The 19,729-nt window shown below is 55.1% G+C and overlaps 2 protein-coding genes across 5 annotated transcripts in view; one reads left to right on the forward strand and one right to left on the reverse strand.

Moving 5' to 3' along the window:
* The window catches only part of LOC101090552 (synaptotagmin-15), a 42,267-nt gene extending 31,724 nt beyond the window's left edge, over positions 1-10,543 (reverse strand). The window contains exons 1-3 of the mRNA XM_045040258.1: positions 10,539-10,543; positions 6,226-6,228; positions 5,629-5,633 (exon numbers count right to left, since the gene is read on the reverse strand). The gene's annotated coding sequence lies outside the window, so the exon portion shown is untranslated. The remainder of the gene's footprint in view (positions 1-5,628; positions 5,634-6,225; positions 6,229-10,538) is intronic.
* On the forward strand, positions 625-19,469 carry GPRIN2 (G protein regulated inducer of neurite outgrowth 2). Of its 4 annotated transcripts, none has more exons than XM_003994139.6 (2): positions 625-728; positions 14,958-19,469. In XM_003994139.6, exon 2 carries the CDS (start codon positions 14,963-14,965, stop codon positions 16,334-16,336), a length of 1,374 nt encoding a protein of 457 aa, XP_003994188.1. In that variant the 5' UTR covers positions 625-728; positions 14,958-14,962; the 3' UTR covers positions 16,337-19,469. The 4 variants fall into 4 exon arrangements, with proteins under 4 accessions (XP_003994188.1, XP_044896184.1, XP_044896185.1 ...); XM_045040249.1 differs by lacking the exon at positions 625-728 and adding an exon at positions 8,572-8,775; XM_045040250.1 differs by lacking the exon at positions 625-728 and adding an exon at positions 9,112-9,156.
* The last annotated feature ends 260 nt before the right edge of the window (positions 19,470-19,729 follow it).

The raw sequence follows: 19,729 nt of genomic DNA on the forward strand, positions 1-19,729 counted from the left end.
GTGCTCCCAGGCTCCAGGAAGAAAGCAATGCAACAATGGATATTTCTGGATCTGTCTTGCTAGTTCCTAAAGACTTCCCAATTAAAGTTCAGATGTATTCTTATAACAGATCCGTGTTTTCCCAAGCAAACTTCAAGTGGTCTCTGACTTCCCTTATAAGACTGAACTCAGGCAGTTGCCTTCCATGTTGCCTCCATGATACTCCAAGGCTTGGCTGAAGACTATCACTGAGGCTACTTTTGGTAGAAAAGGATGGAAATTTAACCCAAACTAGTTTAAATAAAAAGGATAATTATTGGCTTCCTTAGTTGAGAAGTCAGGGAATGAGACTAGTCTTAGCCTAAACTGCATTCAAAGCTCAGATCATACACCTGGGACATTGCTTTTCTTCACATCTTTACCTTGTCAGGTGGTGGCTTCAGTCCCCACATCTCCTTAGGGAAAAGAGTGAGTTTCTTTGGACTCCCAGAGAAATTCTTTATTGCACATCATTGGCTCTAAGTGGGACACATGCTTATCCTGAACAATCTCTGGAGCCAGAGTAATGTGATACAGTGATTGGCTTGGGCCTAGTCATATGCTCCTCTTCTGAGACGCACCCAAAGCACATGGGCGTAAAGGAGAGGGTGAGTAATTTTTAGAATATAGGTTGAACTGCTGGAAGAGACACTTCACATAAGGTTGGCTTAAGCAAGACAGAAGTTTCTTTCTCTCTCACCTGTCTGCAGGTAAGCAGCCTGGGAGCCCAGATTTCTTCCTATCTTGTTTATTCAGTACTCGCAAGTATGGTGTATTTGTGTGGTTTGAGAATATTGCACGATCTCTACCACCCAGCCAGTGGAAACAGAAAAGAGAAAAGAGGAGGGCACCCCCCCCCCCCCACTTCTGGTTAAAGACAGCACCTCTCCCCACTTCAGGTCTACTGGTCAGTTACTTGGCCAAATATAGCTTTTCCCCCTGGATTTCCTGTTGCCAGGTAAAAGGCAGGGATTCTTTAAACAAATGAGGGGATCATGACTACTAGGGCAGTTAGCAGTCTATATAGCAATCTATTCCTTTAGCCATCCAAATATCAGTGTCCCCCATTCTTCAAAGTTTGGAATGCCCTCTCCCGAGTGCATCCAGGGCAGGCACACAACTCTTAGACTAGCATCTGGGCATGGACTACACAGTGCCGGGTATGGGTATGGTTCATCATAGTGCAGTGTCCTGTAAACTCATATACAAACTGTCCCATCATACCCAATATACAACAGGTAAGAATAGGGTAACACAGTAGGAACCCCCGTCCAGATGAAGGAAAAATGGGAACCCACTGAAGCCACTCGTTGGCTGCTGGGCAGAAATTGGGCAGGGAGTAGAGCAAATTCCTTGAATGACAGCCCTTTCTCTATGACTGTCCCTCTGGGCCCTGGTGGTCCCCTCTTTGTCTACTGCTGTCTGTAGCCAAATCCAAAGCTGGCATTGAAGATGTACACCTCTTGGGGCTATACAGTTATGCAGCCCAATTCCTCCTGGTATGGGTTTGGTGGCAAGAGGTTGGTGGCTGGGTTTTTTTTTTTTTAATAGTTTTTATTTTAATTCCACTTAGTTAACATACAGTGTTATATTTCGGTGTACAATATAGTAATTCAACAGTTCCATACATTACCCTGTGGAGGTTGGTTGTTTTATGGAGTCAACAATGAAGGCTTTGTACTGGCCAGGCTCATGCTTTCTTTGGCAATACATGTCCCTCAAAATCTTAGGTGGCTTTCTGCCTGTTTGCTCCCCGCTGTTCTCATGGGCACACATTTAAGATTTAAGCCTAAAAGCTCTGGTCTTTCATTTAGCAGACACCTGATCACCTCCCTCTGAACTTGCATCAGCAAAGACGTTCAGCTTAGATTGGAAGGCAACATCCTTAGTCTGGTCTTTGCCGTGGAGCTGGCTGTCATTGTCAGGCTGAGAACTCTTAACTCAAAGAGCTTGACAAAGACTAGTGTCCATAGTCTTGTCTCCTGCTAATGCTACCTCAAAAACATCTTTATACCTGCTTCGGTTTGGGGTATAGAAGCAGTTGAAGTTTCCAACTGCAGAAAACTTTGAGACTTAGGTTGTGGTCATAGAAAGAGAGCTCCTCCTAGCCCCCCTGCATTCCCTCCCATCTCTGCCGGCATGCTGGCTAGCTCTGGTCAACTTCTTCTGGCTCATGTAGGGCTTTGCTGAGAGTGGCAAGATGCAGGCAGCAGACACAAGTACTGTAAAATATTCCACCGTGTTCTTACAGCTACAGACGACTTTCCAGAGTACGCGGGGAATCAGTTAATCAGCTGCTTCAGCATGTTACAGCAAGGGTTTCCAGCTTTCCAGCTTTCCAGCCTACAACATCTATGTGTTGAGAACACATTTGAAGTTTTGTTACCTCATGTACCTCTCTTCCAGGCACAAAATTCTGTCTCAATTAGTATATAAGCTTTCCTTCGGTAAAAGACCCTCACTCCAAAAGGCAGCTTAAAATAGACTACAGGCTAATTTCTCTTTCATGCAAAGCTCAGTCATAAATGGTCCCGGGCTGATAGACAACTGTATAGTGTTAAGATTTAGGCCCTTCTATCCTGTTGTAGTGATGTCTCTGGGGCCTTGCCCTCATCTGAATGGTCCAAACTGGCCTAACCCCAGTTGACTTGACTCCTGAGAACAGAAGTCCTGGCCACCTAGACTGTATCCTCTTGCCACCAGCATCCAGAATACTGTGGCCTTTGACTCTCTTTTTTTCTCTCTTGCAACTGTAAGTCAGAATTAAAACTTGGTTTTCCTTGATGGTTCTTTCTGGGGGATATTACTGCTGGTCACAAATCTTGCATGGGACCCAATATTGCCTAGCAATATTGACTTCATGCCAACCAGGGGAGAGAGAAAGAACGAAGCACATTCTTGCTGAGGGGCACATCCCTGAAACTTCATGCATCACTTCTGCTAACATCTCACTGGACAGAGCCCAGTCAGTCACACAGCATGCCTTGCTGCATGGTGTCTGACGAATGTGCTGTCCACTCTGGGCGGGCATGTTCCTGGCTAGAGCAGTTCTATGCCTACAGAAGGGGAGAATAAGTACTGGGGGACAACTGGCAGTCTCTGTAGTGGGTGATCCCTTAAATGAAGTGGGGTTGCGGACTGTGGGGAGCTAAAAAGTAACAGATGTCTACCACAGGGCCTCTTCTCTGTGTGCCCCAGCCCCATCTGTCTCCTTTTACCACTCTGATCTAATTGTCTGTGTGTCTATCAGGGCTGTCCCTGAATGCCCCATCACACAGTCTCTGAGGTCAAGGCACCTCTGATACAGCCTGCCTTCCCAGCTCATCATGTAGGACTGGCACTTACTAGGGACTCAGTAAAATGTTTGTGGATGAAACTGAGGTGGTAATTAATAGGTAATAGGTAATAGGTATATCTTGGTAAACTAGTTCCTCCCTCCCTCCCTTCCTTCCCCCCCTCCTTCTTTCCTCCCTCCCTTTCTTTCAGCATCTATTATATGACAGGTCCTGGGAAGTCAGTTTCTTTTGTCAGACAAAAAGACACAGTCTTTTCACTCATGGATCTTAAGGGTACAGGAGTCTCTCATACTCTAGGGATTTTCTTGTTTGAAAAACAGACACTGTTGAATTTAGTCAACGCTCTCCCTTCCTTAGGCATTGAAGACACACTGACACATTTGGGCTCCCAGTGGCTCCTTTTCTGAGACTCCCAGAGACCCTGCTGCCCGTGGTCATCTGCGCTTTGGGACAGCTCAGTGTCACTTTCCCTGTAGTCTGGCAACAGCATCTTGCCGGCCCACCACTCTCTGTGACCCTTGAGGGGCTGCCAGTTGTAGGACAGTGCCCCCACTGTCCTGGGAAGAGTGCATGACACAGGCTGGCCAATCAAAGAGCTCTTTCCCTCTGGCCTGGGATTGTCAGGCAGGGTCAGTAAGATTCGGTTTGTGGATCCAGAGATGTGAGGACGTAGATTTGGGGCTGCTGGCTTTCTTGTTTCACAAGAGGAGAGAGTCTATGTAGGAATGAATCTAACCCAGAGTGGGGTGCCTGGGTGGCTCAGTTGGGTGAGTGTCCGACGGATTTCAGCTCGGGTCAAAATCTCGCAGTTTGTGGTTTCGAACCTTGCGTTGGGCTCTGTGCTGACAGTACAGAGCCTGCTTGGGATTCTCTCTCTCTGCTCCTACCTCGCTCGTGCTGTCTTTCTCTCTCTCTAAATAAATAAATAAACTTAAAAAAATTTTAAAAAAGGAATGAATCTAATCCAGAGGGAATCAGGGGGAAGGAGCAGGTGATGGAGGGCCCTGCCCACATCATTTGAGTCTTTGACTTCAGCAATTGCCTGAAGCTATATTCAAAAAATTCTCTTATTTGCCTAAACTATACAGTATTAGCCCTCTTACCCAGCGTTCAGGTCTAATAAATGATTGGTTCATAGGCAAGTCAGTCAACTTCAAGACACCTGGGAAGCAATCCGATTCAAGAATTTTCTAGATTGTTATGGTTTTCCTCCTGTTCTGTTTCAAGTTGCCCTTCCCACACTCGACTGACAGCAGTTTTTGTGACTCACTTTCCAAAGCGTTTAACCTAGTTTTCATAGGAACAGAACTTTCTTCTTCTATGCATAGTCCATCCATTCATGTGCTATTTAATTGAATTAGATTTAATTATTTATGTAATTGCATAATGACAGCATGTACAGTTGGAGTAAGTAACTTGGGTATGAACTCAGCTGACTCTTGGTAAGCCACCGTCTCCACCACTGATGGCAGAAGGGCCAGCCGGCTCAGCTGTATCCTTCTGGCCACCAGCTTCCAAAATGCTGTGGTCTTCGACTCCCTTTTTCACCCTTACGACTGTGAGTCCTGATTAGAATTTGTTTTTCTTTGATGATTCTTTCTGGGGGATATTAGTGCTGGTCACGAATCTTGCTTGGGCCCCAGTATTGCCTGGCAATCTTCTACTGCTTTCTTTGGCCCACAGAGGCTCGTCCCCCCTCTGCAATCTCTATTTCATACCTCCTCTGCTCTTCTCACCCCTTCCGATCTTTCCATCTTCCCCTTTCTGTCTCAGAACAAGAGCTTGCCTGTTCTTTCACAGAGAAGATGGAAACCATCAAACTTAGATTTCCGAGCCTAGTAACCTACCTGGGTACTACCCCTGTCATTTCTGCTTGCTTTCCGGTTACATAGAGACCTTCTACCAGCAGCGGATCCCACTCTTTCCACCTCTTCATCTGCTCCCTCTTTATGGCTCCTTTACCATCACCACCCTGCCCCTCCTCCACTGTCAAGCGTGCTCAGTTTGTTACAACGTGCAGTGGGTCTGTCTGGTGACCTGGACTCCATTGCGCTGTCTGGGGGAAAATATCCTGGTAGGCTGTAGGTACTCCTAGAGATACACTCAGACAGGTATTCCTCTATCGTCCAAGGACAGAAGGCATATGGCCATGGCTCGCCCAAAAGAGCTCCTGCTTCCCTGAGACTTTGAATCTTGAGCTGAGAGGCAAAGGACAAACAACCAGAATCCTTCCTTCTGTGGCGATGACAGGGCAAGACTGTGGCGTGGCTCCTGTGTTGAGGTCTGGAGTCACTTGGCTCCCATCCTAAAGGACCAAGGCTAGCTCTCCACATTAGATTCCATTCTGAGCTCCCTGCAGTCTCCCAACACCTTCCCTTTGTGTCCAACTTAGCCTGAGTTGTTCCGTGTTGCTTGGAATCAAGGAATCCTATTCCATGATGCAGAGTATTAAAAAGCAAACCAGAAAAAAAAAACCCATAACCAAGTCCCCCAAATCTCTCTCATGACCCCATATCCCTTCCCAGGTAATACCTTTCTTTTCTTCTCCCTTTTATGGCTCTGCTGAAAAGAGTTTTCCCCTCTGACTCCTCCCTCAGTGCACTCCTTGGGTTCTGCCTCCAGCACCTTGCTGAAGCTGCTTGCTCTAAGTGCCCCATGTCACAGCAGTGTCCCAGTTTCCCTCTTTCCTTTCTGGCTGCTGCTTCTCAGTTCTTTGCTACCTGGTTACTCATAGCTGGGTCCTAGGTGCTCTTGCTACACTCTTCCTGAAGACCTTACCCACTCCTGTGACTTCAGGGACCCCTGTGCCCATGCTGCCCAGACCTTCTGGGAGACTCCAGTTCCTCATGTGCAACTCGCCTCTCCACCTGGTGTCATCCATACCCCCACAGAACTCCTGAGTACGCCATACTTGCTTCTTTTCTGCCAGATTCCAAGTCTCAGGAAATGGCACTTGGCCCATGGGGTCCTAAACCAGAGCCTCCCCTCTCTACTAAAGCAGTCAACAAACCCCACTCCTGTCCCACACCATGCAGTCCTGGCTTTTTATCTCCTGAACCTGACACAGGAGGAGCTTGATAAATATTGACGACAGCAAGAGCATTCTGCAGAATACTTTCACAAACCCTGTCTCTCCCACAACCCTGGGAGGAGGTACAATTACTGTCACTGTGCGGATGAGGAAACCGATGCCCAGAAAGGTGAACAGTTTTGCCTGGGTGTGGGATCGCAGAGCAAGTGAATATGTGGGGGCGGTTAGGATTGCAATTCACGGCTGACTCTCCCTGGGCAGCCACCGCAGCCAGAGAAGCTTCTTGGCCAAGCCACAATTGGGAGAAGAGGACCAGCTGGCCAAGATGCCAAGGCCAGGGTGATTCTCAGAGACCCCGGTGGCAGGTCCAGCCAGGTTGCATCTGCAGATGGACACCCAACTCCGAGCCACCTCCCTGAAACATCCGTCTTGAGGTTCTCAGATGGCTCTCATATAACCAGGGAGCAGGAAGTCCCAGGGACTGGCACCAATTCTCAGTGTAACCCCAGGCAGCTCATCCCTTCTTGGGGCTCAGCTTATTTCCCTAAATGGGGAATATGAGTAAGATTCCTGAGATATGAAAGGAGGTGCCCTAATTGCTAGGCGGGAACAGGAGCGGGTTGGTGACCTCACCAAACAAATCTCCCATTTGCCTCCTTTGGGCAAGATCCCTCTGCCCATCTGTGTGTGGTGGGAGGACAGGGCCTGGGGCCTCCACTTGGACATTCCTGTTACCCCTCAGTGCTTACTGCCCCCTCCATAGCTCTGTGCGAGACTCAATGCTCTGAGACCCCACTGGAAAGGGGCGCTTAGGGCAGTCTGAGTCTTCCTGAGCAGAATGTCACCGACTCCACCAGTGAGTGAGCCCTGACTGGAAGCTGTAACTGACCGTGGTGAGAGGAGCAGAGGAGGTAGGGCCAAGGCTTCCAGCCAGGCCCTAAGCAGCAGGATTCCAGGTCAGAGAGGAGGAGCCTGGGGAGGCAAGGATGCTTGCGTTAAAAGCCAGGTGGAAAAGTGTGAGGGTATGACCTGTGGGCCCAAAGGCTGTGTGTGACAGGGTGGTATCGTTGTCTCCTTTGGTCCATGAGATAATCTGATGAGGGGCAGTTCAGAACTACAGACAGGGATACTGAGGCTGGGAGGGGTCCCGCATGCAGGGAATATACCCGGGGTGGCGTGGGGTGGGGGCAGCTGGGTGTGAGGTACCAGCCACACCTGTTGCATAGAGCTGCACACCCCTGTTCTGGACTAGGTGCCAGGCTAGGGGCTGGGGGAAGGGTAGTGAATGGTGCACCTTCCTGCCTCGGCTTTCTACTCTCCACCTCAATCCAGGGGCGGAGGGGCTTTCTGCTGACCCTCTCCTGATGCTCTGGCCTCAGAGCAGGGCTGGGAGAGGCTGGAAAGATGAGGCTGGGGTCCGGGGTCTTCCCAAACTGGAGGGGGAGCAGAGAGGCATTGGCTTCTGGGGGCAATGGACCAAAGGGATGCAGACCCCCTCAGCAAGAGGTTGGGCAAGCAAATCAGGGGTTCCTGGAGTTGGATACAACATTGGAACCCAATTCTCAGAGACTGGGGCCCTGAGACAGGTCACACTCTTCTTACTGTGTGGCTCTGGGGTGGGTGGCAGGAACCACTCAAGAGCGGAAGGTGTCATGGCAGGCCTGTGTGGGGGGCTACCTGTTGTGTGTCTGTGAACCCCAAGCTCGTCCAGATACTGGGGGACATAGAGGGAACGGAGGCAAAACCAGGTGTTCCCAGGGCCTGGATGCTTTCTGGAGCGGGGCAGAGAGGCTGGGAGGGAAGGAGGGAGGGACGGTGGGAGGGCATACTGCCAGCTAGAGGAAGCGGCAAGATGGGGTGTGGGCTTGGGTGGGGTTGACTCACCTTCTCACTCACGGTCATTGCACATGCCAGCTGTTGGGGTCCATGGCGGCCGGGCTGGCGACTGAATGCCTGGAGTGAGGTTGGGTTGGGGGCAAAGGTGGGGATGGGGACACGGGCGGGGAGAAAAGGGTGGGAAAATACAGGCTTTGGGGACGGGGCCAGGGACGCAATTCTGGAAATGGAGTCTACCAGGCTGGGCTTCTGGGAGCTGGGCAGTGGGCTCTGGGGACAAGGCTGGCTGCGTGGAGGGGCCGTGCAGGCGGAGCTCAAAAGACCGGGGTCAATCTTGGAGTCCGCGAATGTGGATCTGGGAGGATGGGACTGTGGAGTTCAGTCTTGGAGAACGGGGTGCATAGCGGCGGGACGATGGGGGACCCGGCTTGGTATCCGAGGGTGGGTGGCCCTGGAGCAATGGGGCCTCGAAGGTGGGGTCGGAGGCCGGAAACTTGTGAAGGGCGGGGCCAGGATGACGAAGGACACGGGGCGGGGCCGTGAGGAAGGGGGGCGACGGAGGACCCGTGGACTTCGGTGAGGGGTGTGGTGAAGGTAAACAGAGATCGAGGGGGCGAGGCAATGAGGAAGTGTACTTGGGGGCTGGGTCGGGGGCTGGAGGGCTGTGGGGAGCCAAGCCTGTGAGACTCGGGGGGTGGGGGCAGGTCGGGAAGATGGGTATCTTGGGGGTTTGTTGGGCAGCCCGGTAAAACAAGGGATCGTGGTGGGGGCGGGGCCGCAGAGACGGGACTGTGGGGACATGTCCTGAGCACGGGAGGGAGGACCGGGGACCCGTGGACAGAGGGGTGGGGCTCCGGCGTAGTGGGCTAGGGGCAGTGCGTGGGGGCGGGGTGGATCGTGTCCGGGGGCGTGGCCGCAGGCAGGGGGCGGGGCCGGGACGCCTACGCGGGCGTTGAAGCGCGGGGGCGGGCCCAGGTGAGCAGGGCCGCCGCCCCCCCCTCCGCCCCTCCTCCCGGGTCCCCTAGCCGCCCCCGGGCGCCACCCCGACGCTGGTTCCGCGGGCCAGGCGGGCGGCGGCGGGTGGCGTCTTCGGCCCGGGCCGGGTCCGGCTCCGGCTCCATCTTGGGCCGCTGCGCCGGGCACCTGTGGCGGCCGCAGGAGCAGCGCTTCCGCCGGCCTGCGCGGCTCCGGGCGGGCGAGTGGGTGAGAGGCCGGCTGTGTGCGTGCCCGCGGTGGGGGGTAGGGGAGGGTGGTGGGATGGGCGGCGCCTTCCTTTCCTGCGCCCCAGAACCCCACTCCTCACCTCGTCGTGCGCTCAGACCCTCCGCATCCCAGGCCCCGCCTAGTGCTCAGCGCCCCCCATGGCCGCGTCCCTCCTCTCATCTCTCCTCTCATTGCCTATCCCATCCCCTCTTCCACGTCTCATCTGCCCATCCTCCCATTTCCAGCCCTCTGCCTAGGACCCCGTCGTCTTCTGCCTCCACCCCCGCTGCTGTCGCCGTCCCCTCCCATTCCTCCTCCCTTTTCCACCCCCACCCCTCTCCACCCTTCCCTGCTGCCCCCAGCCCCAGACCTCCCTTCCCTCTCCTTCCTTCAGCCCTCCATCCCTACCCCATTGCCCCACAGCCTCATCTTCCCTCAGTCATTGCCTTAGCTCCTGGGAAGATCTGTAGCCGAGTTTGGGGGATTGTGTTGAGGACCTTCTCCCCGAGTCGGGTGGGCTTGGTGTGGAGCGGCGGGGAAGGGAACCCTGTCCTGGGAGAGAGTGTATGGTGTGGTGTGTTCAGGCCTTTGGCCCCACAGCCAGAGGCGGCCTGCACGGTTGGCGTGCAGCCGTGGAGATGCTGTTTCCTGCCGGCTCCCACAGTAAACGGGCCTGTGCGTCGGCCTCTGATGTGGCCACGGGTGGGGCTCCGGCCCATGCTGGTGCATGGGTGCACCGGTGCCTGGGAGCATGCAGGTAGGGAGACACTAGCTTCCCCGGGCTGCCTTTGTTTTGGGGCACCTGGGCCTGGAGGCTTACCTTCTCCACCCCAGACACCACTTGGGAAGTGTGGGCAAATCCTCCTCAGGGGAGAAAGCTCTGGGGCTGGTGGGGGCCTTGGCCTCTCTCTAGTGAGCAGAGCGGGGTCCTTTGGGCCTTTGCCTCACAGTTATCCCAGAACCCTTTACTGGCACAACTTGTGACCTGGGCATTTTGTACTTAAGGCCCCTTCGTCTTCTCTGTGGTGAGCAGATTTTGTCCCCTTCAAACAGTCCTACTTGGTAGCTCAGGAATGCTTCTTGCTGCATTGCCCAACTTTGGCCTTGAGTGGTCCCTTCAGGCCCCCTTTTGCCGCTGGGATGGACCAGACCACCTGCTGGAGGTTGCCATGCCCCCACCATCCAATGAGGATTTTGTGTGGTGCCCTACCTGGTCCCTGAGGGTTAAAGTCCATATTTTAACATTGGAGCCGTTTCCCCTCCTGACCACCTGGATTTGCTTTTCCGGTTTTGGTTTTGCTGGAAGCAGAAGTCATCATCCAAATGCCTGTCGCTTAACAAGAGATGTATATGGATGCCACAGTGTGGTCTGAGACAAGGCCTGCTTGCAGTGGCTTTGGTGGTCCCCCTGGGCACACCCTAAAAGGCCTGGGTGATATGGTGGGAGCTAGAATCTCTGACCAAGTCAACCTAACAGTTTCTTTGGTTGGGCCAGTGTGAAAGTTTCTGCAGAACTGGGAGGTTTTACTCAAAATAACATTGGTTGATTGCTGCATGTGAAACTGGCTGTTCTTCCATTTACTGACCAGCAGAACTGAGGCACCAGGAGAGTCCTGTATTGGCCACAAGGCACGGCCACATTGCAACTTTGGCATCAAATGGGGCAGGAGAGAGAACAATAAGGTGTCAAAGAACACCAGGGGTCTTGGCTACCTCCACGTACCTGTCATTTATCTGGTGCTAAAACATCTTCCTAGGGTCTCTTTGGGGTGAACCCAGAGCCTTTTAGATGATTTGTAAGGCAGGTGGGCATGCCACTCAAGCCAGTTGGAAGGCAGACTCCACACTTGTGTGTTTCCACATGTGTGTGTCTGCGTGCATGCATGTGTAAGCATGTGCATGTGTATCCTCCCAAAGTAAGGCTTGGGAAGCTTCGTATGGTGATGGAGACCTGGGGACACGGGTGGGGACTGGGTTCTAGGATGAGACGAAGACAGGAAGGGTTGGGAAGCAAGACTGGGCTAACCTGTTGGGTGTCTCAGTGGCTTCCTAAAAAGGCCTTTCTGTCCACCAGTACTAGTCTCTGTGATACCTTGAGCACAGGCCACTCCTGATGGGAGGAGGAAAGAGAAGGTTATTATTAGCAATTGCTGTTCCATCATATTAGGATTCACAGCAACCTTGCAGTGGAGACTTACTTCCGTTCTGTAGACTGGAGAACTGAGGCCCAGGGAGGGAGGTGTGCACCTGCGGGTGCTTTCACAGGAAGGGGAAGAGTCAGCGTTAGAAGCAGACCCCTGTCCCTCCTGCTTACCCACAACTCCCAAGGTCATTTGGTCAGCTCCCCTCACTCCCTGGAGGCCCCTGTTCTTAGTGATAGGGGGTGTGGGAAACCTCCTGTCTCTGGGATGACTTGAGTGGCGTTCCTCAGAGTACTTCCCTTCTTCAGAGCTGGGAAGGCCAGATGGTAGGAGAAATATCCTGTTGGGGTTCAGCTGTGGGCTCTCTGAAATTTCTGAGCTGCTCTGGGCCTCAGATTTGTCACCTGCCACTTGTGGAGGTGAGGTGAGGAAGGGAAGCCACAGATACCCACCCGACTAGGGTCTCTGTGATCACTGCTCTCTCTGGGTCATGGCTAGTCCTGGTCACTGGACAGCCATCTGGTGAGGCAGGGACATTGGGACTCTTGTCACTGGTGGCTTCTCACTAGCCCCTGGGGGGGGGGGTCTGAGGGCACCCCCAGCCTCATCCCACCTGTTTCCTCAGGGCAGGGGGCAGGGCCTGGCCTGGCTCTTTATGGCCCTGCTCCCTAGGAGGGTTTGGGGTAGGTGGGGTTCAGCCAGCGGCTGTGTAGGCTGTCCAGATAGGGCTTTCTTGGTGTTCTTGGACCTGTAGCTGGGTGCTTGTCGCCTGCCCGGAGCTGCTGGTGACCACAGCTTTCCCAGCTAGCAGGTATATCCCCTGCTCTCCTGACTCCAGGTGGGTGGGGGTCCAGGCTTTGTTCCCACTCATTCAGTCATGGACTGAGTCGGGACTCAGCCAGTCCCACTGGCATGTCATGGAAGCCACTGCAAGTGCCAGATGCTGTGTTGGGTGCTGGGGCTTCAGCTGAGTCAGGGCAACAGACAAGTAAAAAGATGGCCACAGTGCAGGTCTGCACAGTGCTCAGAGTGGGCACAGAGAACCTCAGGCACTCCTGGGTTTGCTTCCTGACTTAGCACTCACTGTGCCTATGGGCAAGTCAGTAAACCTCTCTAAGATTTGGCCTCTTCATCTGTAGAATGGGGTTGATGTATCTCATGAGCCTGCTCTGACACTTAAATGAGACAGTGTGTCAAAGGATGTGGCACATGCCTGGCACAAGGTGAGTAGGTACTGGGAGCTGTTATTATCATCACTGTGATGGTTAATGGCTTTGTTGCCCTTTATACATCCATCTTAGAGCTCCTTGAGAATAGGGACTGGGTTCTAGTCCTCTCTTGGTTATTCATCCTTTTCTTGGCTGTTCCAGGGACCAGTCTGGCTTCAGCCCCAAGGAGCAGCAGGGATGGGACACTCCTGTCCAGGCAGGAGCTGTGTCTAGAGCTGCACGGTCCAGTATGGTAGTCATTAGGCGCATGTGGCCATTTCCATTTAAATTGCTTCAATTTAAGTAAAATTAGAAAGCCAGTTTCTCAGTCACACTCGCCGTCTGTCAGGTGCTCAGTAGCCACATGTGGCCAGTGCTGATCTAATCGGACAGTGCAGATCTTTCCATCGGCCCAGAAGCTGTGCTGAACTGGACTCCACAGCAGGCCTCGAGCTCTCAGGGGACTGCAGCTCCAGAAGCATCCTCACTGTTGGCTTGAATAGCCAGCAGCTGTCTCCTGAGTGCTGGGGCAGAAGAAGTTTGTCATTATACAGAAACGGAGTTTCCGAGAGCCCTTTCCGAATTCCCTTTCAGGTGGCCTTGCTCCCCTGGTCAAGGTGGCTTGTTTCCTGGCGGTTCTTATCAGCCCCGGGGGTGGGAGGGCAGGACCGGGATTGCCCAAACTGCGGCTGTTGCTTCTTCCCCCACCCTGTTTCTGCAGCTGGTCCTGCCTGGCAGGGAGTCTCTGGGAGATATTCCCCATTCACAGCTTCAGCCAGGGCCAGGCTGGCCCACATGCCCTGACCCCACTTCCTCCCCCTCAGGCCCTGCGGCCTTCAGCCCCCTGCTCCCCTCATGTGCCTCCTGCCTTCTGCTCATCCTGTTCCTCCTCTCCCGGCACCTTTCCTTCCTCTCTCTCCAGGCCCGACCTCCAGGAGGCCTTTCCTGATCCGTCACACAAAGTGAGCTCTCCTGGAAATGCCCTTTCTCAGACCCCGTTTTTGGTGCTCAGCACTTTCCTCTGTGGGTTTACTCTTGTATTCTCTTGTTTTCTCGGTCTGGCACGTGGCAGACATTCTCTGAGGGCCAGCTGTGTGTCAGGGCAGCGCTAGGTGCTGGACAGATAGAGGGGGACAGGGCGCAGGCCTGCTTTGACAGCTTCGGATTGGTGGGGTGGCCAGGTTATTGCATCCAGGCGAGACAGTGCTCAACCAGAGATGGAGCCGGCCCAGCCTGGGAGAGCTTCTCTGGGAGGAGGTGCTGATGTTGAAGGGCCAGAGTCAGTGAGCAGGTCCAGAGGGGTCTGTGTGGCTGGGAAGAGACAGGAAAGGCAGGGAAGGAGGGAGGCAAGGTGGGTGCAAGCACACTTGGCAAGAGGGCATTTAAATTTGATGGAGGGCGTTTCCGATTGGTGGTATTAGACCACATTCTTGGAGGCACAGGATCTTAGTTCCATGTCCCCTAACTCCAGGGCCAGGCATGCATTGTGTGCTCTGAAGATGGCTGTGGAATGAGTGAGCATTTGCCAAGTGTCCTGTGTGTAAAGGGCTGGTGCGTGGGGTCTCTCCCTACCCTGGAGCCAGACAAGGGAGTCAGAAAACCCCTTCCCCTTCACAGCTGCCAAGACTGAGTCCCAGAGACATGATCGCCCAACCAGGGCGCCCCGCCTGAGAGGGCGGGGAGGGGGCCAGGGGAGAACCCAGGGCGTGTCCTCTGTGTGCCCTCTATTCATTGTTCATTTATCTCACAAACCTCTTTTGAACGACAACTCTGTACCTGGGAGGCCCCAGTCCAAAGCAAGATGGATACGGACAGTTCTGGGAGGAACCCAGCTAGTATTTGCCAGTCAAGCTTTACTGGTTATTAAAATACTGCGATACTCCTGTGCTGGTTGACTAAGAGTTATTGTCCCAAAGCGCCCGCCCCCAGTGTCCTGGCAGCCTTGGCCTCTCCCCTGGATTCTCCTCCCTCCGCATAATCCAGGACCCTACCCTAGGGCTGGTTCTAATCACTTGGTACCGGTTATTAGATATTTGCAGTGTCATATTGTGTATGATGTGTGATGATCTTGATTTGGAGTGTCTGGTGTCCTGTCACTGTTTGGCTCCTGGCTCCAAGCCATCATCCAGGCTAGCGCTGAAGCTGTGCCCTGCTGTGTGCCTTGTACCGTGTGAGCCCAGAGCGGAGTCCATTCAACTCCCTTCCCTCCCTCTCTCTCCTGCAGGCATCATGAGCACCAGCCGCCCTGACCAGGGTGCCCGGCCACCCCGGTGTCCCTGCCCGCAGCCCCTGTCCCGGAGCTCTTCCAGCCTGTTGGAAGGCCAGGGGCAGAGACCAGAGCTCCGCAAGAGCGCCAGCAGCACTGTATGGCAGGCCCAGCCAGGCGAGGCCAGCGCCAGTCCGCAGGTCCCGGAGGAAGAGGAGCACCACGCTGAGAGCACGGAGCAGACGCAGGCCTCCAGCCCCCGGCCCCGGCCCCGTGCTGTGGGCCACTGGCGGAGCAGCACTGTGGGCAATGTGTCTACCGTGGGTGGTGGTGACCTGGGTCGCCTGAGGGTCCCCGGTGCCGCTGCCATGCAGAGGAGCCACTCGGACCTGGTGCGCAGCACCCAGACCCGGGGCCACAGTGGTGCCCATAAAGCCAGCCTCAGCTGCTCGGCCCTTGGCAGCTCACCGGTCCACAGGGCTCAGCTGCAGCCCAGTAGTACTTCTGGCCAGGGAGGCCGGGCCCCTGCAGGCCCAGAGAGGGACCTGGCTCCAGAGGAAGGGACTTCGAACTCAGCCTGGACACTGGGAGACAGTCAGGTGTGGGTGGCGCCACTAGACCTGGGAGGGACAACCACCCACAGCAGCAGCCCCCAGGCTGGGCCCAAAGCCACCGGGCAGCCAGCCACGACCTCCTGCCATGCCCTGTCCCCAGCAACTCTCCTCTGCAATATGAGAGAGGTGGGGACCGGTGGCTGCTGTCATGCCCTGCCAGCCCCGGGGATCCTGGCCTTTCCCAAACTAGTGGCATCGGTAAGTGAGTCTGGGCTGCAGGCTCAGCATGGGGTGAGGTTCCAGTGCAGGTTGCCTGGGGGGCTCCCTGGGCATTCCCACTGCTGTGCCCACCCTTGGGGTCCCACCGGGTTGGTCACGGAGCCTGGTACCAGGACCAAGGATGTATGGACCATGACCTCAGCCAGTGACTTGGCCCCTGTGTTGGCATCCTCTCTGTCAGCCCAGGATGCTGGTGTACAGGCAGCCCCCATGGCGGTTTGCAAGGCTGTGGCCACCAGCCCACCCCTGGATGCCCCCGTGGCCCTGCACACATTCCCGGAGGTAACTCTGGGGTCTGGCCTGGAGGAGGCACCATCCCCTGTGCGGGATGTGCGATGGGATGCCGAGGGCATGACCTGGGAGGTGTATGGAGCTGCAGTGGACCCTGAGGTACTTGGCGTGGCCATCCAGAAGCATCTGGAGATGCAGTTTGAGCAGCTGCAGCGGGCACCCACCAGCGAGGACAGCCTGTCTGCGGAGGGCCGGAGGGGGCCTCTGCGTGCTGTCATGCAGTCCTTGAGGCGCCCCAGCTGCTGCGGCTGCTCCGGTGCAGCTCCCGAGTGAGGAGCTGTGGCCCTCAGAGCTATCTTGGGCCCGTGGACTCAGCCCCAGGCCAGGGACAGTGGGAGCCCTGGGCTCCTTGGACCTCCTGGCAGCCGTGGATGTGTCTCTGCTGTTGGCTGACCGCAGGGCACAGGACTGCAGCCTGGGGACTTCCTGCTCCTTGCAGCTGGGCTGGTTTTTAAGGGCTTCATTCCTGAGAGCCACATCCCTGCACATCCAGGCTCTGAACTTTGGGACAGACTTTCAGCACTGTGCGTAAGGGAGATCCTGATTTTTCTGTAAAAATTCTCGACGTTCTGTTTAGTGTCTCCTCAGAACTCTGCCATGATTTCCCCTGGGACTCTTGGTGGCTGTATTTTAAAGCAGGGCTCAGATACAACCAATTCCTGACATGAAAGTTGGGGCCCCACGTGACACAGGGACTGGCTGGGTCTTTGGGGATGGCCACCGACACTGTTTAAGACCTCCTATGTGCCGCACACTGTGCTTGTCACCTTCCCTTGTTGAGTCTTTGCCTCTTTGCCCTGATTTATGGGTGAAACCACAGGCATTTGGCAAGGCCATGGCTGACATGCCCATTGGACTGCTGGAGGTGGTGGGCTGAGATTCAGAGCCAGGGCTGGCTGAAGCCTGGGCTGCTTTCCCACAGCACACTGGTGGTCAGTGCAGTGTAGTCATGAACCAGAAAGATTTATTGAGTCTGTATCCTGTGCTAGGTTCTGTGGAATCCTTGGGGAATGAGATGGGCTGTCTGTACCCTCACTGAGCTGACAGGGTTGGGGAGGCGGGGTCTACATCCGTACCAGGGCACCGGGCATCCCAGAAGGGCCCGGGGCTGCTGCTAAGAGCCAGCCCTCCTTGTTGGTCATCGGGTCAGGGGCTGGCCTCAGGAAGGGGAGAAAATGTGGCCACTTGTCCCCAAATACGTTGCAGTGCCTGAAACGACACCATTATCACCTCATTCCTTTGGCTTAAGGACTTATTCCTGGCCAGTGTGGTTCTTGGAAGGAGAGAAGGCAGAAATGGATAGGAGGAGGGAAGGAGCCTGGGGTGGGGTTTTTCACCTGGTGGGAAATGGCCAGAGCTGTGAGGCTGTGGGGAGCTGGGAGGCCTGTGAGCCTGTCCTCCCAGCCCTGCCCATGTGAGCTGACGTGGGACAGGAATGGGGGGCTGGGGTCATGTGGTGAGGAACCCAGGGCACAGGCTTGGCACAGCCTGGCCTCATTGCCCAAGGACCTCCCAAGACCTGTGGAGTTTGGGAGCGGGCCTGTGTTCTCATCCTGGGGCTTAGTGCTGAAGATCCTAAGCTCCTGGGACAATCCGCCAGCCTGCCCTGAAGAGGGAGCCAGGTCAGTGTGCTGCTCAGGGTCCCCTGGCTTGGGAGGGTGGAGTAAGGGCCCATGTGCAGCCCTGCCCGTGACCTGACCCTGTTCCTGGGCCTTCTGCACTTAGGAACCCGGGACCTGGCAGCTGGCTTAGCTTTCCCTACCTCAAGGACCCTGTACTCACTGTGGTGGAAATGACTCCTCCAAAAGCGGGTTGAGTTGGAAAGCAGGGCTGGCATTCTAACGGGCCAAAGGAACAAGGTGAGGAAGGCATGCATGAGGTCTGAATGCCTCCCATGGCCCTGAGGTGGGGCTTTCTTACCCCCAAACGCACCCTTCCCACTCTGCTTAAAAAAAAATGACAGCACATCAGAACTGCTTCTGAGGGTGGGGCTGGGGCAGAGGGGTTTGGCGTGGTGAGCGGTGAAAATGTGCACAAGCAAGTTTTCACGCACGCGTAGGTTCTGGCTACTGCGCAGCGCGTCTGTGCCTCTGGGTGTTCTGCGAGGCAGGCCCATCACACTCTGGGCGATGACACGTGCGTACCAGGCTGCCCACGTGCCTGGCGCTGCACCAGGGCTCTGGGAGCCCCAGCTGTGGGGCCATGAGGTGACAGGTGATGAAACGGAGTGGGGAGGGCACCAGCGCACAAGGCCACAACTGAGCGGGGTCTTGACACGGTGAGGCTAGACAGGTGGCAGTGGGAAGGGGCGTACCAGGCAGACAGGACAGCCTGGTCAGAGGCATGGAGGCCCCTGTCCTGCCTGCGCCGTGGTGAGTCACCGCAATGCACGTTGGGTTGGGGTGTTTGTTGGGTTGGGAGGCTGGCAAGGGGTCCCCGTGGTGAGGATCCCTGTGTGACTAAGGAAGCAGACTTCGGGGAGCTGCAGAAAGGGTGATGGGGCCAGATTTCATTTTGGAAACATCCCTTTGGCTGCCATTGGAGAGATTAATGTGGGAGAGGTGGGAGGCTGGGGCCCAGGGGGATATGGGTGTGCGAGCCAAGGAGGGGCCTGTTGGGGAGATGGAAAGGGAGCTGGGGGTTGGGCATTCATGCACATACATGCACACACACATGCACACACGGGTGCACACAGGGCCTGCAGTGGCTTCAGAAGGGAGGAAGAGTTTTAGGAGGCTGGTTTCCAGTTTGAGCAAAAGGAGGTGAGGCCACTACCTGGGACAAGGAGAGGCAGGTGAAGGGCCACATGCCAGGATATTTGGCTGAAACCCTTAGAGACTTTCTCTGTCACATGCAAATTCCCTTGAGTTCATTCTCTGTTTGGCTGCTGTGTGCCAACCAGTACCCCTTCCTGGCTGTACCTGGTGGGCCAGGATGGCAGGCTGGGCTGGGCCCCAAGTGGGAAGGCCTAGCCAGTCCTTCCACCCAACTCATCGTGACCAAGATAAACGTTTGCAAGGTGGTGCTGGAATCCAGTCTGGACCATGTCCAGCCTTGGGGCTGTGCATGGCTGGGGACCCCATCGTAACTTCCTGGTTAAGCTTGCTGCCCTGGCCGTGGCCCCACTAGCCAGACTGCACAGCCTCGGCCAGTGGGTCCACCTGGCCCCCATCCCGTTGCTGTGGCCCCTCCCTGGCTGGGCCTGACCAGCAGTGGTTTAGGGTCTCAAGACATGGCCACCAGCTTAGTTTACAGATCTCCCTTCAGATTCCAGATTTCTGACCAGACTTTCTGGGTCCCCTTCAGGCCCTGCTCTGGCAGGTGATGGATTTCATTATTTGTACATTTGCTTTGTTTTGAATTTAGAATAAAGTATTGGAGGTCAGAGCTTTGCTAGGGAAGGGTCCACGGTCCTGGCTGGTCTTGTTTTTTTCTGACAGATTGTGTCCTTCAGAACATCCGCCCTAGATTCTGAGCTTCCGTGTCCAGGCAGCAGCCCCCCTCTTTCTTCTCCAGGGACTCCTCCCTTCTGTCCACTGTTCTTTCTGGCAGCCTTCTGGGCCCCCAACAGCTGAAGCCCGGCTTCCGGGAGCTTATCACCTCTGGGCATGGCCAGGTCACAGAGCAGGCATCTTTTGTCAAGCCCCAGGCTGCTGATACCTTCAC

The sequence above is a fragment of the Felis catus genome, chromosome D2, assembly GCF_018350175.1.
Source record: "Felis catus isolate Fca126 chromosome D2, F.catus_Fca126_mat1.0, whole genome shotgun sequence".
In the NCBI taxonomy this organism is placed as follows: Eukaryota; Metazoa; Chordata; class Mammalia; order Carnivora; family Felidae; genus Felis; species Felis catus.